We start from the raw sequence: 25145 nt of genomic DNA on the forward strand, positions 1-25145 counted from the left end.
CGCTCTTGGCCTTACTTTTCTTCCATACAACTGCTCACTCTGTATAAATCGGAAATCCACCCTGCCATGGAATATTGTTCCCACATCTGGGGTGGTGCCCCCAGAACCTCTCTCTAAGGGTTCTTGATTCCATTCAGAAGAGGGCAGTTAGGTTAATTAATGACTCATCTCTAACAGAGTCTCTGCACTCGCTGTCTCAGACGTACTGTTTCTGCTGCATGCCTCTTCTACAGATACTTCCATGGGCACTGTTCTTCTGAATTAGCTTCTATAATTCCTGCTCTCTCTTTCAAAACAGTCCAAACACATGCCACCACCAGCCAACATCCATTTACTATCCAACTTCAAACTCACAGAACCAACTTTTCATCTTCCTCGTTTATTCATTCAACTGCCGTTTTCTGGAAAAACCTTCCTTCACACGTATTTCCTGAAAATTAGTCTACAGAATTTCAAGTCCAATGTCAACAAATATCTTCTTTCGTCTTCTCAACCTCCAACCCAAGCACAGTACTAAGTACTATAGGTTCTAACACCGCTCGTGTTTGGGGTTTACATTATAAAAAAAAAATAATAATAATAATAATAATTTCCCCTAATCCCAATGTGGCTGGGAATCCAGGAGAAGCGGATATCATATTCACATTCATGGAGAAAGTGAATTTTCTGCCAAATGCAAGACAAAACTGGATGAGTATTATATCTCAGTTATTAAAGCCTGTAACATGCTGAGAGAGTCGGAATATAAAATGAAACGTTGGTATTGGCATTTACTAATGTAATCCAAGGCTAACTCTATAGCGTGCAGCTCTGCAGTAAATATGCTGCATTCAGAGGGAATCTGCTCCGATGTAGTGGTGTCTGTAAAGACAGCAGCAGATCCCACATATGATTCCGACTTCGAACCGTCTGTGTAAACTAGTGCGAAGTCAGAATGTTCAGCTCGGTGTGCCGAATAAAGCTGCAGGTAGACAGGTGATGGAGTGTCCGACTTTCCCCAATTTGTAAGGGACAAGTCACATACTAGAACATGAGCATGCCAGGGTGGAAGGAGTTGCTTTGGTGTTTGGGCAACCTTGTCTACCCTCTTACCAAGAAAGGCTTAAGTTCTGCAAATTGCAGCGGTTGGAGACTAGGCACCTGCAAGGTGATCTGATTGAGGTGTATAAAGCTTTGAATGGTTTGAGCATGCTCAATGCTAATAGCTTAAATAGATTCAAGGCAGAACTTGACAAACATTTGCAGTGAGGGGATGGGCGAAATAAGGGGAGGGGGAGTTGTTTTGTTTTTTGCTGATGCTATATAAGCTTGCTTTCTTGCATCATGTGCCCTTGGCTAATGCCCTTTCTGTGCCATTCACAGGCTGATATTAAGATTTGGAGGTCATATTCAGTGAGCTGCTAGAAATGGTCAGATCATCAGCACAGAGGTATAAATTTAGTGTTATAGATTATTTTTGGTCATATGATGTATTCTTATTACAAATAACGTGGAACTGAGAACAGAATTTTGTGGGACACCTCCCTCTTGTGTATAGATTTTGGGAGGACTTGTCAATATCAAAGTTGAAACGATCTATTCTGAAGGAAGTTGTGTCAAATGTGGTAAGTGGCTGCACAGTTTAAGGGAATGGGGATCTCTTACGATATCAAAAGCCATGTAGTGTCAAAGACTTTCTCTATGCCAAGGTTTGGTTTTGGTTTTTAGCACAAGGGCAACTAAGGCCATGATGTCAAGGCACACCACGATGAGATGCTCATTTCAGATAAATGCTTTCCTAATGTTTGATTCAGCTTTGACCATGAGATCCAGAGATGATAAATTTTTCCTGAAACCAAACTGATCAGCAGAGATTAGATTTTGGGAATGAAGATACTATGTCGGTCAGTTGTGTATCATTTCTTCCAGGGTTTTGCTCAAACAGCTGGTAAGAAAAATGGGTCTATAGTTGGGAGGAACAGAGTGATCTTTCCTGGTTTGGGAATTGCCAGTACGTAGAAGTGCTCCTTCCCCCCTGGCTACAGAGGTGCCACATAGGAGTGATGCCAGTAACTGGGGAATGAACGTTCAATGAAGGTGCAATTGTTGGCCAGCAGTAAGAACAATGATTTATTATTAAGTGTTGAAGAATTATGTAATATATTATGTCAGGGCCAACAGCACTGTTCTTTGAGGTAGATATTGCTTCTTGAAGTTCAAGCAACCACAGTAAGTGGTTAATTGTAGGGTAAAAAGAAGATGTGGTTCTAAAATTCAGCTGAAGCTTTAATGTTCTGAAATGATGGATTATATGCAGTTGACAGACAACTGAGAAATATGAAACCTAGGGTATTTGCAGGAATAGAAAACATCCATCCATTCCAGTTAAAAAGAGGAAACTTGCCATTAAACTGAGGTTGCAAATAAAATGGGTCGCATTCAGTTTTCATAGATTTATTATTATTAGCCATGTGGTGCAAGGAAGTTGAGGCTTATGCTGCACCAGTCAAAAAAAATTCGTTACCCTGAGAGAGGGAGAGAGAGAGAGAGAGAGAGAGAAGTAGAAAGGAACCACCAAGAAAGATGATATCCAGCTCAGGACCCTGGTGTGCCAAGCCCATACTCACTAGATGTGAGCCCCTGGTATGTATAAGTACACCTACAAAAACGAAGGAATCAAGTGTAATTAGGAGGTGACTAAGTCGAGGAAACTAATAGCCGAAATTCCATTAGAAAGTTGGGTTTATTAGATTCTAGATGGAAATACACTGTTGAGTTGAGAACTAAGGCTATGCATATTTCTAAAATGAAATTCTTCCTTTTTTTTGGATGGTGTGTACACATGTGCACAAAAAGGAAGCATAAAGCATCAATGATGCATAACCTTCCTTTAATTTTTGGGAGGCTTATTTCCATTAATATTCATTCCATTAGTCTGACTGCTCATAATTCAGAGGCAAGGAGGGAGATTGAAAATGTGAAATGTTTATTAAATAAGATGTTTGTTTGTTTGTTTTAGGGCTTTACGGCGCAAGGACAGCAAAGGCCATAATGCGCCTATTAAATAAGAAGCGATAACGTTAGACGTATTAGACAATATACATAGGAATGGTCATAATTCAGTGATCACTCAATGTATTGTGTAACTAGCTTCAAAGCCAGCTCTACTGAACAGTTTATTTGGTGCAGTAAATTGTAATAACCAGGTGACATATCATCATTACATTTGTCAGAAATGGATTTATTTAACTATCAAATTCAATTTCTTCACTTACATAAAGATATGTTGAGTAAGAAATGGATAAAAAAAAACCAAACACTGTAATGGACCCCCCCCCGGTCACAATCTGATACCCCAAAATCCAGACTCAAAGTTACTTATAATGAAAATATCAAAATAACAAACATGGTTGTTATAAACAAACTGGCTTAAATAGCCACAACCATTCAATTAGTCATCAAGGAAACAACATTCTGCAGGATTTTCATTTCCAATGCAATACAAATGATACAGCCCATGTCTGGGCAACATCATTTGCAATTCAAAAAGAAAAAGATTTATTTTCAAATAAAATTATTATAATGGATGACAGAAGCAAATCCTTTAAAAACTATAGCTGTTCTATAGTGTCATCAACTTTTGTCCCGGGAAGTTGTACCCTAGTCCTATTCCTCCTATCCTTTTTACAAAATATATTTCTTCAACAACAGAGTCACCTACACAGCTACCTCCTGTAGGATAAGCACAATCTATCACAGAGGATCTCGTTGTACCTTGTGTTACATGGGTGTAACTTGTGCTGGGCAGTTGAGTGCTTGAAGGTCCCCTTTTTATTTCAAGGGCATCAAACCATGTTCCTCAAGCTCTCATATAAGCCATCAGAACACTGATTTGGTGCAAAGTTCCTTGAACTCTCTACAACAAAAGCACACAGACCATGTCTTGGCCCCCTTGGCCATGTCCCTCTACAGAGAACTCCACAATTAGCACAATAAACATAGCTGTGAATCACCACTGCCATTGGCGTTTGTCTCAAGCCAAAATGTTCCCACTACTTTGAGCTTTTTGCTTTGCTGCTATAGTCTGAGGCATGATTCTTATCTAAATTTAATTTAAAATTACTACACGAGCTAAGAATATAAAAATGTATGCCATTACCAGATTGTTATGTAATATGTGCTGCACTATGTTTCTAAATAACATTACTGACTTTCTAATTTCTTAGTCTAAACAAAAGAAACGTGAAACTATATGACTAGAACCTTTCAGCTACTTATTTACTACAATTAAAATGGTACAATTACTACCATGATGCACTACACTACAAGTTAGTTATTTCAAGATGTATATTTGCACCAAAATCATCAATACAAAGACTATGGAACTTAAGTCATAACTTATTAAATCCTTAGCTAAATTTAAAAATAACTAATAAAAATGACTATAGAACCTATTTATTGAACAATTTTAGTACATTAAGAGAAAAAAAATGCAAAATTTATCCAAAAAAAATTATCCATTTTGAAGAGCACTAAATTTCCATCTGGTTGTAATCTCAACCCAGTTGAGATTACAACCAGATGGAATACTTTAGAAATGGATGAGGAGATAATACTTTAGATGGATTACAACCAGATGATATACTTTAACCAAACTGTTGAAATAAACTCAAATATATTTTGAGAGCAAAAGCTCTCATGCTATGAGAGATAAAACATTATATATATATATATATAGTCTCATTCTGTTTGTAGTAACATGCAAGCTAGGTTTTCTAGTCAGCGCATCAATCTCATATAAAGCAAGAGCCATATAAACCTCAATCAGAAGTGATCTAATTAAAATTTATAAGGCTCTGAGAGGGATTAATAAAATGAATTAAGGTGGAATTCTCACTGTTATAAACAATTCCAGAACAAGGGGTCATAAATTCAAATTAGTGGTTGAGGTTTAGATTAGATTGTAGGAAATTCTTTTAGCCAGTGAATTGCTAATTGCTGGAACAAGTTACTCTTGCAGGTAATTGAGGCTGACAGTTCCAATAAATTAAAAGGTCAACTGGATAGTTACCTGTGTGAGGAGAGAAACAATTTACATTTTCTTATATACTTGTTTTTTTGCCAGTGCAGCAAAAGCCTATGGCTTCCTTGCACTATATGGCAAATACAGATAGTTCATTCCTACTGTGTGCTCATAAAGCAACTATTCATTACCATAGACAATGTTAAAAACAGGGGTTACGTTCTCAACAATGAAATTAGTTATATAATTAGTTTATCTTTAAACAATGATTGATTTATCCAAAGAAATGAAAATATAGCCTGTAAAATCAAGCAAATTATAATTTAAAGAAATTATCTATGACTTACAAATGTTAAAGAATGTTTATTCATCATCATCATCAACTAAATGCACACTCGTTGATCGCTCAACTGTTGGGTCGGCACTCTGTTGGTTTGTTGCACAAGGAGTTGTCTTCTTCAGAAATGCTTCAAGAGGCATTTGTTTCCAAGATAATCTCTTCTCTTTTCTTTATAAATTTCACGATAGCATGCATATGCATTTTTTTAGCAGCACGCACAAATTGCAACTAACACGAACAGCCTCCGTAGCTGAGTGGTCAGGAGTAGGAGCGCAGTAGCACATTCTCTTTGAGTAGACTGGGGGTTCAAGCCCCCTGACTGCTGAATACGGTCAATCTGCCAACCTGCACCAGACCAGCATGGCAGATTATGGTCCATTTCCATCAGCATGAATTGATGAGGAGGCTACCATCCTGCAGTGGGTTAATAATGGCCGCAGTTTACCTTTTTTTTTTTTAAAATGATACGCACAAGTGAGATTGCAAATAACACGATTTGCGTAGAGTAACAAGTTTACAAAGCTTAAAAAAAAAAAAAGTATGAAGAGCAGATTCTGAAAATTTATTTATGTTTTTTATATGATTGAAGATTGCAGTGAAGGGGATTCTGAAAATTTATTTATGTTTTTTATATGATTGAAGATTGCAGTGAAGGGGAAAAACACAATTCGACATAATAACGTAAAAACCCACACAATTCCAGCTATCGGTATTTTTGCAAATGCAATAACATAACATAGAGTTTACTACCCATTTATAATAGATTGTGCTAACAGAAAAGTCTAATAAACCGGAAAGTGCAAATTGTTTTTGTTGTTTTATGGTCGTGACCTCCAGAAATGTGTTTTAGAAAAATATCACAAAGCCGTTCAAAATTGATTCTTATAACGGAACATATGATAACGATGAAAGTGTAGTGCATTTTAATTGATTTGAATTGGTAACTAATACAATTTACATTATAAAAATTACCTGTTAGAGAGATAAACATTTCAAACCACGTGCATAGCTGTACAATACAGTGCACCCGCTTTACAATATTAATCTGTTCCAGAGACACCATCGTGTGGCGAAAATTTCAACTTCCGAGGTCTTGGAACGAATAACTAAAAAACAATGTATTATTGGTTTCACGTTACGATATTTTCACCACACGATGGTGTCTCTAGAACAGATTAATATTGTAAAGCGGGTGCACTGTACGCACGTGGTTTGAAATGTGGTATTTATGAATGTTTAACATTCATTTTTTGCAATTAATGTTCATATTTTCAATTTTGTTGAAACTTGAGAGAGGGGGAAAAAAAAAAAACACCTCAAACCCAGGAACTCTTAAAGCGAAAACTCATAAAGCAGGAACTGCCTGTACTATTAATATATTATGGAGGCACTTTGCAATGAGTTGCCTTGGTGCTGCACACTAGTCTAAATAAAAAAAAAAAAAAAAAAAAAAAAAAAACACTACTACTACAATGTGTAGTAGTGTTCTTTCAATCCTTTTTATATATTACCTCCACAATGAGACTGATACAATAAGTAGCAAACTTAGTTTGCTCACTGCTGCATACAAAGTGAATGCATACCATGCATTTTCCCATTTTAATTACTATTACATTTTTTTTTTTTTTAATTTTTATTCGTTATTTTATGTAAATTCTCAATGTAGCTTGTATCTGTGTTTGTTCACATGTATAAACAACGTACTGTAAGATTCCTCTGGCTTTCTGTGTAAAGAATCACTAATGTATACAATTTATGTTAATAAAGAATCATTATCATTATGTATAATAATGTTTTATAGCTCTTATAATAGCATGAGGCTTTTGCTCTAAATTTAATTGAGTTTATTTTACCTACTGCACCATCTTGCATGCTGTGGTTTCACTGGGTTGTTAAGATCTTCATAAAAAAAATAAAAATAAAAAAAATGCTCAGTAGAAGCCATTCCATGCAATATATTATAAAACGATTCAAACAAGAAAATAAATCATTTTACTAACAGTGAAAATGGGACCAAAATGATTGTTAAATGCATGAGGAATTATACATGGGGTCATCTTTTAGCATTTTTAAGGCCCTAGATACTCTTCATTCTGAGGCCTCACTGCATATATCAAGAAGTATTAAAATACCCTTGCATTCAATTAAAGTCTAATTTTTTTCAAGTGTCTATAAATCTGATAGTGAAGTTATTTCTACAACATTTATTCAAACACTAGCTTACACACAATACAAATTTGGAAGAAGTTAATGAATTTGCTAAATCTAGCAAAGAGAGAGACCTTTGATGGGATTAGGGGAGTCCTTTTCAGTCCAGGGCTCAGGTGCATTATGTCTGGTATGGATAGATGGAGACACACACACACACACACACACACAGTTTGTCCCCTAATAGTTTTTTTTGGTTTAGTTAATTTGTTGCTACTTGTCTATCATGCAAGCACCACAACAGTTCACATCAGGATCTACTGCTTTTACATCAGTATTTGTGTATTTATCTCAAAACTTCTTATAAATTTCATTGCAGCCTCAATATTATTTTCAATTATTTAAATATTTTCAAGAATAATTTTAAAAAGGTAAAAATAGCTTCAGATATTTATATAAACTACTGGCAGATAGTGATCACACAGCCATCAGTTGGAATATGAAGAAAGATGTTGCAGTAGTTAAAGGTAAAGGCACGGGTTTTAATTTCAGGAGAATGGACTTTACCAGCTTAAGGCACTATATGGCATCTACGATGTGCTACCCAAATGTTCCTGAAATTTGAATGTTGCACGGGAACTACATCTAGCAGGGATTTGCGGTGTTAGATAACACTGTAGGATCCTTTGTGAATCAGTGTGCCACATGGTGTCGGGCTGGATAGTCATTGGATGTGCAGTTCTTTGGCGGTGTATTTAGTGTAGTTTGCTATGTCTGATGTGAGACAGCAACGTGCTTGCATCAAGTTTTGTTTCCTTCTTAATGATACAGCAGCAGACATCCATAAGAAGTTGAAACAAGCTTTTGGCCAGGCGCAGACCTACTACTGGTTTAACCATTTTAAAAATGGTCAAATGTTGGTTGATGATGACGATCGCTCTGGGCGTCCATCATAGAGCACAATAGGATTCAGGAATGAGAGTAGCTCCATGCAGGCAAAGTTTTTATGGCTCCAGCTAATAGAAGTTTTTCCTAAATTTTTATCGTTTTATTGACTTAATTAGCATATTAATTTATTTTCTAGAAATAGCGTTACATTCCTAGTTATGATACATAGTTTATTTTGAATTTAGATACAGATTTTGTAGGTTATTACTTAGTATCGGTAGAAGTTGTACCATTTGAAACTTGCCACCATTGTTGTAGTATATTAGATTGATGTGGAATAGTGTAATGCATATCTCAAACTTGATAGTGCAAAGTATCAAGTTATCTTGTTTCAAATTCATAATGTATGCATTGCATTGGAAATGAAAACCAAACACTATGGCACCTACTCTAGTACAGCAAGATGGAGAAGGAATCAAATAGTGAAAAAGAATGATTCTCCATCATAAATATTGGGTATTCATGAACAGTGGAAATATGAGCCACATTGTTACTGAGTATGAAATATGGGTTCATCTTATATAACTCAGAACAAAGAAGTAATTAATGGAATGCAGGAGAAAGCCAAACAAACACTCAGTCCACAGATCAAGTTTTATTTATTATTATTATTTTTTTAATTGTTTTGCTCTCACTGATTTTTTTAAAAGGGAAAAAAAAAAGAAAAAAAAGAATAGTAACCTTTTACTGCAATTCTTGAAAATAAAGCCTAGCATCAGGACAAAATATTGTATACTGAATAGCAGTTTTATCGAGCAGGAAAATACGGACACTGCAAAACTAGCATACAGTTTGCAATCCATAGTCTAAATATATCTTATTTTTGTTAGGAGCACTGTCACAAAAATAAATGGTTATGATGCCTGATGGAATAATGAAATGATGGTATTAGGAAAGGGTGCAACCACACTGATATAGCACAGTATTATCATTACCATTAGTAGAGGCATTTGATGCAAGAAAGCAAGCTTATTCAGCATCAGCCAAAAAAAAAAAAAAAAACACACCACTTCCACTTCACCCCTCTGTTCGTTCAAAATACCTGTCCAGCTGAGCCTTAAACTTATTTAGGCTATCAACCTCCACTACAAGGGATGGAAGTCTGTTCCACCAACCAACCACCCGCTGGCTAAAGGCAAATTTCCGCACGTCTATCCTACATCTGTCTTTCCTCAATTTGAATTTATGCCCTCTCAGGTGATTATTCTGAGCTAGAGGAAGAATCCCATCAGCATTGAGCATGCTCAAACCATTCAAGGCTTTATACACCTCTGATAGAGGTGTATAAAGCCTTGAATGGTTTGAGCATGCAATATCTCAACAATAATTGATATTTAAGGCATTTCCTATGATCAAATTAATGCTCCAATTTTTTTATAAGCTATGTAGAGAAGTTTAACCATTAAATTTCACCTGCTGATAAATATTTTCACTGGATAATTAAAATTTAAGAGAAATGTAAGCCACAGAATATTAATGTGGTGGAATCAGCATATTAATCACTATACATCAAGAGTCATTTTAACTTACCACTGACACAATGGCTATTGTATGTTTCTATTTGATTATGTGGAGGGAAGGATAAATGGTCTGTTAGGCTAACGTTGGCAGTGTTGATTGCCTCAGAAGTAACTGTCTGTGCATTTGCTCTCGAGTTGTCTTCCATTGTGGAAATAGCTACCTGTGCCTTGGAACTCTTATAATCTAAAATAATAAAATAAAATAAATACATAATAAACATAAATCTAAACAACACTGACTATTTATCACAACATATTAACACATAATGTTCATAATGATATAGTACAATTATCATAAAATGACTATGCATAATATATATAATGCAACTTAGAAAATTAGCAAGCAGTTATTATATTGACTCGAGTCAAGTGATGAGGTGAAAATGCCAGTATTTAACTTTTTAGCTTTAAATTCATAATGTCAACTTCCTAAAGCAGCTGATATCATTCAACATCCCAAAACAATATGGGATGGTCTGTTGATAATTAAATTGTGAAAATTACAATTAAATTCTTTGTGTGATTAATTTTTAAACATTATATTATTATTATTAGCCATGTGGTGCAAGGAAGCCTGAGGCTTATGCTGCACCAGCCAAAAAAAAAAAAAATTCCTGAGTTACCCCGAGAGAGAGAGAGAGAGAGAGGAATCACCAGGAGAATGAAGAATGATGATATCCAACTCAGGACCCTGGGTGTGCCAAGCCCATACTCACCAGATGTGAGTATGGGCTTTAACATATAATCCCTTAGGTATTATATGTTAAAGTAAGTAATTCCAAGTTACTCCACAAAAGACAACTTGTGATCACAGTTGCATGCAAACAAGTCTCCATAAATAAAATAAACAGCACAATGTTTTCATAAACAAACAATCCTTGAATATTTGTTTTGCTGATCAATTAAAAAAGGGATAATTTTCTGCATCAATATTGGGGAAGAAATGATCTCCAGATAACTTCAATTTTCACACTGTTCTAATGAAAGCAAGATATGACTGGGTGGACTATTATTCTTTGTCACATTCTTTCAACCATTAAGATTTCATCTGTAAAATAGTGACTGATAATTTAGTATTTCCACAGAGTCCACTGCACCTTTATAAAAGATGCATAAATTATTACATGATACAAGCCAACAACTACAGCAAAGAACAGATGGCTCTCAATCACTAAGCTTACCTCGTCATGCCACAGCAACCATGTTTAAGCCCTGGGTTAGAGAAGAATTAACAAAAGTGAATTACTGACAATTTTTTTTTTTTAAACATGCAAAGAACTAAGGAAGGGAAAAAAAAAATTGGAGTGAGAATGATGCAGAGAAATTTATCTGGTAGGATTACAACAGTCTGTTATGGCTGCTCTACATAAGCTTATGGAAAGAAGAATTCCCAGAAAACAATAATAGGTTCTTGTTTATACACCAGCATGATCACCAGGTTAGTGGGTTTAACAATAAATCATCGATACAAATCCTCTACCTCCCTCTCCCCCCCCATAATCACATAGGGGATAGGGAAAAAAGGTGATGGTTTTGTGCCTGTCCTGAGTAAAAAAAAAAAAGTAAAGGGAAAAAAACCTAGTGAAGTAGCAGGAATATGACAGTAAGAGAATTTTCCAGGAACAAGGCGTAAATTTTTGTCTAAAAATCAATGTACCATATTTCCCCATGTATAAGATGCACCTTAATTTTGGCACCCGAAATTTGAAAAAAAAAAAATGTATTACATATATATTAAAGTTATTGAACTCAAGTTTTATTCATCATAAAATTTACAACTCCTCATCACTGTCAAAACTCCCATCCATTAGCTTATCCTCATCTGTGTCTGATGACGAATCACTGTCTTCATATATTGCCTCGTCCTCAGTTCCAGCTACGACGGAACCAAGCATAGGAGGCAGCTTGGTTCCGTCGGCACAACAAGCTAGAAAAACTGTATAATTGCTCTTTTCATGTCCACTTGTCTTCACAGTTACAGTTTTCACTCCCTTCTTATCAACAGTTCTGTTACTTGGGACATCAAATTGAAGGGGGACTTCATCCACATTTGCAATCTGTCCCAACTCAAACTGATGTGTCTTCCAACATTGAATGACAAAACGATGAAAATCAAGGACCTTCTGCTCATAGCTTTCAGGCATCTTTTGGGCAAGTCTGGTGCATGTGCACATACTTAAGTCCATTCTGTTTCATGAACCTGAAGCACCAATTTGTGTCCTCCTTTGAAATCAGTAACTTCTTTTTCATCAGCAATTCTTTTTGCCTCATGCTGAACCATCTTTGTGGACACAGGAATTCCAATTGCCCTTTGCTCTTCAATCCATATCTTCAATTCCCTCTCTAAATCAGGCCATTTTGCTGACTTGCCTCTCATGGCCTTCTTCTGCCGTGGTGTTTTCAGTAGGGTTTTTTCTTCCCGTAGCCAGTCTCTGATTGTTTTCTCAGTTGGAGGAGGACCAAACTTACGTTCAGTAGCACGATTTCTATTCACTTTTGCAAACTGCATCACTTTTAACTTGAATTCAGCACTGTACAAAAATCTTTTCTGAGCCATTTCTGGGCAGAACGTGGCAAAACATAACCTAATATACCGGTAACAAGTGCGAAACAATGAGCGCAAAGACAACAAGCGTAAAAAAGCAGGAAATGCAAGCAAAAACATCTACAACCACTATATAAGACGCACCCAGTTTTTAGACCCCAAATTTTTCGAAAAAGGGTGCGTCTTATACATGGGGAAATACAGTAATTATATGAAATAAAGCACACTGTTAATATTGCACAAGAATTGTTTTAAAATGTATAATGCTTTGTACTTCATGGACTGTGGCTTAGAAGACAAGACTTGTTGATGTTAAACAAATTTCTGTGAATTGAAATGCTTTAAGGGCTTAAGCCTCATGATGTGAGAGAATTTGACAATGTACAAGTTAGTGCAAATGCATCATATTAGTACACAGCAAAAACTCTAAATTTGCAAGAACGGCATCGTTTAAGTTAAATCTCATATTGTGAATACTACTTTCACAATGAGTTGCCATGATATTGCACTACTTTAAATAAGTAATGCTTCACCTAAGGAGAAGACATTGTTACTTATTCTTAGCAGATATCACCACCCAGACAGCACTGTTTCGGGGCTATTTCATTTGTCTAAACTTATCTTATACATCAGGCATCTCTCATATTATGGAGTTATACTGTACTTCATAACTGTTTTGTCATTAATGCATCACCAGGGTACCTACTACCCACCCACACACTCACCAAAGAAGGGCCAAATAGCCCCGAAACAGTGCCGTCTGGGTGGTGGTATCCGCTGAGAATAAATAACAATGTCTTCTCCTTTGCGCCTGGCCTGAGTTAAAAAAAAAAAAAAAAAAGTAAACAAAAAAAACCTAGTGAAGTAGCAGGAATATGACAGTAAGAGAATTTTCATGAGGCATTACTTATTCGAAGTAGTGCAATATCATGGCAACTCGTGAAGGTATTCACAATGAGATTTGTTGTTGTTATTTTGGTTTTTAGGAGCATTAGCAACTAAGGCCATATTGCTCCGGGATATGCGGTGGTCATTCCTTGACCTTTCCGCATACTCCGTATTTGATGGTGACGGGCTCGAACCCCGGTCTAATCAAGAAGCATGTGCTACGCACTGCTGCTCCTTCCCACCTGGCTACGGAGGCGCACAATGAGATTTAACTTAAACAATGCTGTTCTTGCAAATTTAGAGTTTTTGCTGTGTACTAATATGATGCATTTGCACTTTTTTTTTCTTTTTTTTTTTCTTTGGTAGTTATTGGCGCATCGGCTTCTGTGGCCATAATGCACCTCCCAAGGTTTTTGCAGTACTTTGATCCAAGCCCGAGGCGGGATTCGAACCCGCGACCTTTGGGTTGCCAGGAAGGCGCTTTACCCACCCAGCTAGCCCGGTCGGCTGCATTTGCACTAACTTGTACATTTCTGTGAATTATAATTTTCAGAAAATAAATGAAGGAAGGTTGTTTCAGAGAACAGAAGTAGAAAGGATAAATGAGGAAGAGGAAAGTTTGTTTCTATGATTACGGAGTTGGAAGGTAAATGAATGTTAACTGGTTGCTACAGATGCCAATTCAAAAAAAACAGTTCTCACAAAAATATCTACAGAAAAAGCATAAGGCAGAGATTGAACATACTTGAGACAAAGAGTAAAAAAGACTTTGTAAGTGGCAAATCATTAATTAACCTGACTGTCCTCTTTTGAATGGAGTCTAGAAGGCAGAGAGGTTGTGGCAGCACCACCCCAGATGTGGAAACAATATTCCAAAGAAAATCCAGTGTTTCTGATGGAAGAAGGGAGCAACCTGTGATGTGGTTATGCCAAGAAAGAGAGAGATCATGTCAGGGTAATACCTAATAGAGATATGTGACCTTCACTAGAAATCTGAATGTCACTGAAGATGAGCATAGCAATAGTATTTTTTTTTTTTTTTTGGGGAAAAAAAAAGAACTTGAGTTTTAGGATTGAAATTAACTAAGTTATCTTATCCCCATTTAAGATCAGCATTCTTTGATTGTGGAAGGCAGATTGTAGTATGCTATAATCAGCAAAACTAGGGATAGGATTTCCAGTCAGTGAAAAGTCATTACAGTAAGACCCCAGTATCCACAAAGGATACATTCCAAGACCTACCGTGGATGGCTGAAACCGTGGATATAAGCAAACACCTGCTGACCCCATACATAACATGATTTTCTTAAACGTACATACGTATAATAAAGTTTAACTGATAAGTTAAACACACAGTAAGACATTACCAACATTAAATACGGTAATAATAAAGTACAGCAGACTCAATTTACTGGGACATTTCAAGACTCCAAATTAAAAAAAAAAAAAAAAAACTACCAGAAATCATAAAATTCGAGTAATAACTAGAATAGGTATAAACAGATGTTTTGCAAATCATAAATAAGCGACAAGAACTGGCATTATATATAAGTCATCATTGGGAGATTAGTGTACCTATTATCTTGCAATCTCCGCTATCTTCACACCTATTGCTCAAAACAAAACGCGGCGGCGGGGGCTAGGGAAAAAAAAGAGACACCAAATGTTTAGTTCAATTTAGTGCATTGCATCGATTGTTGTGTTCCGTCGCACCACAAAAGGATAAATTTTCATTTCGTTATGTCAGAAATTTTTTTTTTCCATAGGATTTTTTTTTTTTTTTTTTTTTTTGTTTAGAAATCACTAAAATGATGAGTAAACACAAGAGTTGTACTTTCAAATTAAACAAAAACTTGAAATTATTCAAAAGTTTGAAAATGGTGCACCCGTTAAATCTCTACAGAACCATTATAATGTTGGTGACCAAACCATACGCAACATTAGAAAAAATAAAGGGAAGCTATTAGATTTAAAATCAACATTGTAAAATACAAAGGGAAGCATCATATTAGACATGCGAGTAGTACATGCTAAGTTTTTTCCTCCGGGGTTAACTGCAGGTAACTGAATCAGCAGATACGGGGGCACAACTGTACTACACCAGGGAACAGAGTAGGAGAAGGAAATGAACTTTTAGGAACACTGACATTATTAGAGAAGTTAGAAGACAAGAGAATCAAAGACCATTACCTAATGGTCTTTGATTCTCTTGGGTGAGAGAAACTGGATACACAATAGCCAAAAATAGCCAGCAATCTATAATATCAGAGCTTGTTTAAAAGACTTCTATGCTAAATGATCAGAACCCTTAGAAATGTCAAGAGTAACTGTTTCAATTTCAACAAACCTTTCCATTGGATTTGTCCAAAGATGAATAATATAAGTCAACATATCACCAGCAGATTAACACTGGCAATAATTGATCAGATGGAAGACAGTTTTAAGTTGGTGGTCAATGGATTTCTTTGGAAAGAGTAGTGGTAAGACAATAGAATGATACCTGGAAAGGAGGAATGTCACTCTTTTAGGAAATGACTTAATATTCAAATTTAGTGTAATAAAGTAGTGAAATAGTGCAACAAATTTTGTGAAATAAAGTGTAAAATGGAAAAATGCTGAAGCACGGGTTTTGAAAACAAGTGGAGAAATGAAATCAGGACCTGTAGCTTTCTTGGCATTAAGATTGTTCACAATTCTTCTAACATTCTGTTGGCAGACATTGGAGACACTGACTGAAATGTACTGGGTATGGTAAGAGGTTATCAAGATCATCATACTCCTAAGTCATGTTTATTTTTAGCTGAGGTTGTAACATTAGCATTAGTAGAAGCATATGATATAAGAAAGCAAGCTTATATAGCATAAGCCAAAAAACTTCATTTCACCCACCCAATCATTCCAAAAGTTTGTCCAGTTTTTCCTTGAATTTATTTAAGATATCAACTTCCACAGCAACAGATGGAAGTTTGTTCCAGCAATCAACCACCTGCTTGCTAAAGGCAAATTTCCGCACATCTGTTCTACAACTTTCCTCGATTTGAATTTATGTCCCCTTGGGTGCATAATCTGAGCATAAGAAAGAATCCCATAAGCGTTGAGCTTGCTCAAAACATTCAAGGTCTTATACACCTCAATCAGATCACTTCACAGGTGCCTAGTCTCCAGATGCTGCAATCTGCAGAACTTAAGTCTTTCTTGGTAATGCAACCCTTTGTTCCCTTCAATCTCAGTGCCCTTCTCTGTACTCATTCCAGCAGCTCCACATCCCTTCTAAAATCAGGCCTCCTGACCTGTATACAGCACTCAGTAACACAACCATCAGGTTGTAACAGAGGTGAAAGTGTAGCAAACAGTCAGAAATGGCAGCTTTGGCAAGAGACTAGAATGCTCGACTACCATTTCAACAAGCAAATTTCTTCCATAGCTTATTCAAAATAGTTTGGACTGATTAATAACTGTTTTACAATTGTTGCAAGCTTTAGTGTAAGCAGCAAATGAAGCTGGAGATTGATATAAGCCAATTAAATGCTACGTTCTTATCATGAATGTGCCTTAGAACATCTTTTGAAAAACTCAGGTTTAGATAAAGGACAAGATTTTAGGAAGAAATACAGAAAAAGGGATTTCATCCCTACAAGAATAATTCCACTGACACAATAAGTAAACACTGGCAGACAATTTAAAACAGTAATCCAACTAAAGAAAAGAACATAAATTATGTAAATCATCCCACTCGGCATTCTTCATGCCAAACAGGAATGGCCATGAGAGAGAGAGAGAGAGGGGGGGGGGGGTCCACTGAAGAAAATACCATTACCAAGTTGTGAAGTGAAATGCCTAGAGGACCATTACTGCCGATTGTACTTTAAAGAGCTATTGGTAGAGAAAACATCAAAAGTTTTGGGCAGGTGATTAGGATTGTCTCATAATTTAGTCAGTAAATGATGTTGTTATGCGATGTTGTTAGCAAGTCATAAAGGCCCTGCATCTCTAGCAGCTGGGTCCATGTAACAATAAAACTAAAGCCAGCGAGATGAAAATATTAAAATCGCCAAAGAAACTTACCCACCTGTTAGGAAAGTTATACTGGAGAAAGTCAAGTACCAAAGTGTTCCAAGCAATTAGCAGAGTTAGGAAAATGATAAAGGTAACATATGAATTTGGCAGAATAGGATAGAAAGATTTTAAGTCACAGATCAGAAAGCAGAGATAAGTTAAGCCATCTTGACAAGGAATATTACAGCAGACATATGCAGAAGTACCATCTTTGAAGTGAAAGGCATCATACTGAAAATAATCAGGCAACCAAAAATGAGAAATGGTTGAGGCAACAGATAATTGAGATTCTGTCAGATTACAAAAAAGTAAAAGGCTTGGTACTGTAAGTGGAAATGGATCTCACTGAGATTGGAACTGATGCTACAGTAGACTCCCAATCATCCAGAGGCAGATTAACTGGGGATGAAAAAAAAAATTGATCTAAATGTCTTAAAAAAAATTACAGTACCTACTTACAATAATTTATTTTTAAATTTAAATGCTTTTAAAAAAATCACTTAAGGCCTCCACAAACACTTAATCCACCCACCACTGGGAGTTTATTGTAAAATCCTGTTCCGTAGGGATTCGTTCAATCATTAGGGACATGATACAAACAAGTATGTATTCAATGTTCATCAGTTACTGCATGTTGAGTGGGCAGACACACTGAGTTCCAGCTGTTCAGCAAGTACATACTTTGTTTCCATTTATTTCAAGTTTTAAAGTTACCCATTGTTAAAAAGAAAAAGAATTGTTCTTTCAATACAACAAAAACTTAAACTCACCAATAAATGTGAAAAAGGTGCTGGGGTGTCAGCATTTTACATTCTGCCATTCATAGGAAGGTCAGTGATGCAAATAAACTTCTTTACATTCCTCTTTCAATAAATAACTGAACATATGTATACAAATCTGGTTTTTTTTTTAATATTAAATGTATATTGTTCATAATCCTGATTTTGTTTATTTCATGGATTACCCAGGAAATTGATTATCAGGAGAAATTAATTTCCTGACCTCCCCTGTTAAATTGGGAGTCTACTGTATGTACACTAAGATGTGATAACTTTTATCGCATCTTGGTTTCACAAATTACATCTACCACCAAGAGAGGCAAGCAAACCTTTGGCCATAATTATAAGAGATCCTTGGACTGGGGGGGGGGGGGTCCCTATAAACTGGAAATATACAAATCTCTCCTATGTGCAAATAGGAATCAAAGGGCAAAGTGAGTAACTATAGACCCGCAAGATTAACTTCTGTTCCAGGGAAAATAACTGAGTCACTGGTTAAAAAAGTATAGTGGATTCTAGTTATTTGGGACACATTGACCAATTATGCAAAGTTTCACACAAATAGTTAAAAAGATATAAAAAAGACAAACTACCATTTCACTGAGCAACAAATTTATTCAAAATAAATTTCGGAATAAATTAGAGCCAAATATTTAATATTTAAATATTCTTCATGCAGAACTTTCCATTTTCACTCATCGTCAATATCAACATCATTAATGACCAGTCCAAGGATATGTATGTTGTCCTTAAAGTCCTTTTATCTAATCCTATTAAAGAAAAATACACAACAAATTAGAGAAAAATATTCCATATTTAAACATTTAATTTTTATAACGAATGCACGTACTTGCCCTTAAACTCTTAGTTCCTAATTGGAGGAATTGATCCATGTACCCTGCAGTGTTCTTTGACTGTGAGTGAATCAAAATCAGCACAGACATCTAGTGCAGATAGACTGCCTTCGTTGCCTTCCTGCATGAAGCATCATTGTAAGCCTTCAATGAATCTCCTGGCATGCTGTGTAGTCACTCGTTCAAGATCAGATTTGTCACTTTCATCGCCTTCTGATTTCTTGTCTTTGTTTTTGATAGAATGCTTTCAACAATTGCATCCTCACAATCTTCATTTTTGTTGAAACTCAATATTATTGTCGATACCTTTAAATTCTTCCTAACTTTATGCAGTTCTGAAAAGGTTTCATATTCATCTTTGTCTATTTCTGGCATCTCCAAGATTGAAAGCTTAAAATCAGAATGAGAAAAACAGTTCTGAATTGTTTTACTGCTTATATTTCACCAACTAGCGACAACAAACTGTACCGCCTGAAGATTAACCTTTTCACTCCCTTCCTTGGATGTGGAAGATGTCACTAGAATTTCTTCAATCACTTCCAGGATGTGGTTTGCTAACTTTCTGTGGCACATCTTCAAATTTTTTTATTATTCCCCACATTCATTGCCTACACCAAAGATGTTATGTTGGCAGGCAAATTCCAGCTGGATGTTTTTCAAACTCTGAACACTTAATGGTGTGCTGCACAACTGTTAAGAATCAGAACTTATCTTGATTTCCACTGTAATTTCACATTCCACCTTGTTAACCATTCCTTAATTTCAGAAGTCATCCATGCATTTTTATTAACATAGTACTCTATCAGTAAACTGTCCATTCTTAGTCCCCTAAAGCATCTAGACTTAGCACTTTTCCCAATAACCAACAGCTTCTTTTTATCAGATATCCTGATATGTTTGAATAGCATAACAGTTATGCAATCCATTGCTTTCTTTGAACCAGTGTTACATGACTGTAGCAAAGAGAACCATTTGGCGTGGCACGACAAAACAGTCCTGTTTCATTAGCACTGTAGATATCATCTGCACAAAATTTCTGAAGTAAGACAGGTCGTTTCTTGGATTTCCATTCTTCTACACTTAGCATCAGCACTATCTTTTTCGCTGTGTGCTTTCTTGAATTTAATCTCATGCCTACATTTCCATCGAGACAGCTAACCATCTGTTGCTTTAAAAAAGCATCATGACCCAGCTTCTTGGCTAGCTCTGACTTTTTCAACATTGGACCGCTGATGCACACTCCTCATTCAGTTACAATGGAGAGCCATTGATTTAGGGCATCCTCAACATCGGGATTCTTACCTTGACATTTATGTTTTTGGGATGCCCGTTTTTCATCGCATGCCCATTCTTCTTTCAGTTTACACTGCTGGCATATCAAGTGTGCAATTGTAGATTTTGGTACTCCAGTTATCTCTGCCAAACGACAATGACTGATATTGGGCAGATGGCCTTTTATTTGGTCTAGTAAGGCAATTTTTTTGGCTAGTGACAAATCTATAAGTGGCATCTTGTTAAGGATCCAAAATATTATAAAATTAATTTATCAAAAATCGCAGCACTGAAAAATCTCCACACTTCCTGATTTGGCACTGGTTCAGTATGAAGATAACACAAGTGCACACGACTGACAATAATTAGAGACTGTGCTCCAAGAAGGCAAAGAGAGAGTAAGATGAGTGATGAGTCATTCACGTACAACTAGAAAGGCTGGGGTAGAAACGAAGTGAAAGAAGAGGGAGAATATGCAAAAACCAAGCTGATGAGTCTTTTTTTTTTTATTTGAACCCCAAACATGAGAGGTATTAGAACCTATAGTACTTAGTACCGTGCTTGGGTTAAAAAAGCATGGGTTGAAGGAGAAGTATGGGGGGGAGGAGGGATAACGGAAACTTTGCTCTAGAGACTAAACATGGGTTTCACCACTTCAAGCCTCCAATAAGCAAAGTGGTGGTATTTCACCGGTTGATGAAAGTCATCTACCACCTAAAATATTTTACAAATGTCAACTAGAAGGTAAAGGGAGGTCCAGAGGGAAACTAGAAATAAGAGGGAGAATGAGAATATGCAAAACAATGCTGCTTGTCTGCCACAGTTGTGTACATGTACCTTTGGGGGGGGGGGGATCTCAAGTGCTGCAGTCCCCTGCCCTGATTAAAAGGCATGTCGTCCATTTTCTCGATTAGCTTCTGTTCTTTAAGGTAAAAAAAAAAAGGTAAAGTGCAGCCATTGTCAACCCACTGCAGGATGGAAGCCTCCTCAACAATTCATGCTGAGGGAAATGGACCATAGTCTGCCACGCTGGTCCAGTGCGGGTTGATAGATCGACCGTATTCAGCAGTCAGGGGCTTGAACCCCGGTCTACTCAGAGCGTGTGCTACAGCACTCCCGCTCCTGACCACTCGGCTACGGTGTTCTTTAAGATTCACCCCAAATAAACAGCTGCCCCATTTAACTGGTGGCCAAAATAACCAGAATCTGTTGTATTGTAGGATCGTTTTGACAAGAATGCAGTTACATGAAAATCACAGCATGAGAAATAGAACAGAAATCATAGCATAAGGAGAGATTTTATCTGAACAACATAATTAGCTACTATGGAGACCCTGCCAAGATAGATGGCCTTAAGGGTAAAAAGTTGATATAATCATGCAGATGTTACATAACATAAAGCTAACAAAGTTGTACTGTTTAATGACAGACACAAAAACAAAGAATCTCCAGATGCAAAAAATAATTTTGATATTGTATACTCAGATTTTAGTAAAGCTTTTGATACTGTTCCACATGAAAAATTGGAAAAGGATGGCATTGAGGCAAGTTACTGCTATGGATAAATGGATGGTTAAGTTGCAGAAGACAGAGGGTGGTTATAAATGGGTACTGTTCTTCTTAGACAAATGTTTATAGGGCAAGTAAAATCACCAATTACCTCACTGTTAGGATAGTTACACTGGACAAAATCAAGTTTTAAAGAGAGAGGAAGCCAAAGCTCTGAGTGACTAGTGGAGTTGAAAGAACAACAGAAGTAACAGATGAATTTTGAATTTCACAGGATTGACAATTTAAGCCAGCAGAGATTAAAAAAAAAAAAAAAGGAAAATGCCAAATTTCAGTCTCTCACAAGAAACAGCAAAGCAAAATGCACAAAAAAGTAAAAAAGTTCCATTTTTAAAGAAAATTAGAACTACTGAGATGTAGTAGTGGTTAAGGCAAATGGTTAAAATTCAAAAAAAGTGAGGCTTGGCAATTGTAGCAGAAAATTATCATAACTAAGATTACAACTAAAACCACACATATTTGTAAATTGAATGAGGAAGTTTCTGAAGTTCAAGGAAGTTAATAGGGTTTTACTCTATTAGCAAGGGCTTTAAATTTCAAGGCTATAACAATTCTTATGGAAATTAGCAGGATTAAGTAATTAATATAATAATTTCTGAATGTAATTTTAACATGGATTTAACTGGTACACTTTATTTGCTCCATGCACTATTCTCCTATTGACTTCTGCTCATGGAAGCACCGGCTCCTAACGGCCAATGCAAAGTTTGTCCTTACATGTAGGTTGTAATGTATGTCATGCAGCCACACAGCACTAATTACAAAATGTATGATATAACCTTGTTTTGAGGAGACCAGTTGCCTTCTAAAATAAGGTTACTACCCATGTAGCTAGATTTTTTTTATTAAATTAATTGATTTAGAAGAAATATTACATTATGTTAATTTTAATCCCGTGACTCAATAAATATCCGAGTACTTTTTTTTTTTTTTTTTTATATATGAGAACTCAGGCACGACACGTAATAGAATTTGTAGTACCATGCATGGGTTGAAGGTCAAGAAGATGAAAAAAGATACTTGTTGATATTAGATTTGAATTTCTAAAGATTGTAATTTTCAGGAAATACGTATGAAGGGAGATTGTTTGTTTATTTGTTTGTTTGTTATTTGGTTTTTAGGAGCATTAGCAACTAGGCCATATTGCTCCGTGAATATGCGGTGGTCATCCTAACCTTTCCACATCCTCCATATTTGATGGTGACGAGCTCGAACCCCGGTCTAATCAAGAAGTGTGTGCTATGCACTGCTGCTCCTTCCCACCTGGCTACGGAGGCGCCTAAGGGAGATTGTTAAAGAAATCGGAAGGTGAATAAATAAATGAGGAAGAAGAAAAGTTGGTTCTGTGAGTTCAAAGTTGGTCAGTAAAAATACACTGACTGGTTGGGGAACATGTTCGGACTGGTTTGGACGAGAGAGTGAGAATTACAGAAGAAAATTCAGAAGATCAGGGCCCACAGAAGTATCTATAGAAAAGACATGGACCAGAAACAGGATGTCTTTGAGACAGAGTGAAGAGACTTTGTGGAGATAAGTCAATAATTAATCTAACTGCCCTCTTTTGAATGGAATCTAGAAGCCTCAGAGGTTTTGGGGAAACTCTCTAGATATGGGAACAGTATTCAATGGTAGCGCAAATTCACGGTTTGTACAGAGTGAACAGCTGTTTGGAAGCAAAGTAACGCCAAGTGCAAAAGAAAAAACCCATTTTTTAGATGCAGAGGAAGCAATATTTGTAATGTGCTTATGCCAAGAGAGATTAGAAATCAGGGTAATCCCAAAAGAGATATGGTCTTGCATAGACTCAGTATCACGAAAATTTTATCTCGCAAAAAATCCTTTTTGCGAGATAAGACATGACTGAGTTTTAGAAGGATTGATATCAACTAAGTTATCTTTGCCCCACTAGAGAATTACCTGGAGATCAGCATTTAAGGAATTGGTAGTGGATATTTGAGAAGTCGAAACTGTTTACACAGGGCAAGTTTTCTTAAACTGGAAGGTGGAATGCAATATGTTATCATCAAGCAAAACTATGGATAGTATTTCTGGTCAATTGAAGGTCATTAATATACAAGAAAAGAGTGGGAAAAAGAACCAAACCTTGGGGAATACTAGCATTATTGGAGAAGTTTGAAGATGGAGAGCCATTTACCACTGCCCACAGTGAGCAATCAGAGAGAAAACTAATACCCAATTATAAAAAACAGTTGGCAAACCTTATTAACAGATGGAAGCTTACTTAGATGACCAAACATGATCAAAAAACCTTTTAAATGTCAAGAGCAACTTGCTTGAGTTTCAAACTTTTCCGTAGATGGGCACCATAAGCCAGAATATCACCAGTGGATCAACACTGATGGAATCCGTACTGTTGATCATATGGAAGGTTTCTGGACAGTTTGAGCTGCTGGTTAATTGATTTCTCGCCGACCAGGCTAGCCAGGTGGATAAAGTGCCTGCCTGGCAACCCGAAGGTCGCAGGTTCGAACCCCGCCTCGGGCTTGGATCACAGTAAAATACAAAAACTTTGGGAAGTGCATTATAGCCACAGAAGCTGATGCGCCAACAACTAACAAAAAAAAAAAAAAAATGATTTCTCCATTACTTCAGAAAGAGTAGAAGTAGGTGCAACAGGACGATAACTGGATGGGGAGATTTGTCACCCCTTTTTAGGAACAGGCTTTATTTATATGAGCAAAGTTCCAAGCAAAAGAGAAAACTTCTTCAGAAAAAGATGTTAAAAAATGCAACAGAACAAGCACAAGAACACAGGTTGTGAGAACAAGTGGAGAAATATCATCAGGACCTGGACCTGAAGCTTGCTTAGCACAGATATTGTTCAAAATTCTCTGACAACCTTTTGAAAGAAGACAGCAGGAAGCACTGAATGGAGCGTAGTGGGAATTGTAACAGGTGGTTTACCAAGATCATCAATACACAAGTTAGAAAAAAAGTACAATGCTAACAGGTCAGATTTATCTTTGGCTGAAGTAGCAACAGAACCATCTGGTTTTGACAGAGGTGAGAATATAGATGGCCAAAAGTTGCTGCCAATAGCTTTGGCAAGAGACCAGAATGTTTGGCTAAGATTTGGACAAGAAACAAGCTTTCTATTCTTATCCTGTTTGAAATCTAGATTGGACTGATTAATAACTGCTTTACAATTGTTAAAAGATTTGCTGCAGGCAGAAAAAGAAGCTGGAGATTTGGATACAATCCAA

The 25145-nt window shown here is 36.5% G+C and overlaps 1 protein-coding gene across 3 annotated transcripts in view; it reads right to left on the bottom strand.

Annotated features, from left to right (window-relative positions):
• LOC150091741 (uncharacterized) overlaps positions 1-25145 on the bottom strand; it is a 468496-nt gene that overhangs the window by 301525 nt on the left and 141826 nt on the right. For all 3 annotated transcript variants that reach the window (XM_090376795.1, XM_090376796.1, XM_090376797.1), the window contains one exon: positions 9969-10142. In XM_090376795.1, coding sequence (XP_090232921.1) covers positions 9969-10142 — 174 coding nt within the window. The remainder of the gene's footprint in view (positions 1-9968; positions 10143-25145) is intronic.

The sequence above is a fragment of the Mastigoproctus giganteus genome, chromosome 1 (assembly GCF_048544385.1).
Source record: "Mastigoproctus giganteus isolate SK-2022 chromosome 1, ASM4854438v1, whole genome shotgun sequence".
In the NCBI taxonomy this organism is placed as follows: Eukaryota; Metazoa; Arthropoda; class Arachnida; order Uropygi; family Thelyphonidae; genus Mastigoproctus; species Mastigoproctus giganteus.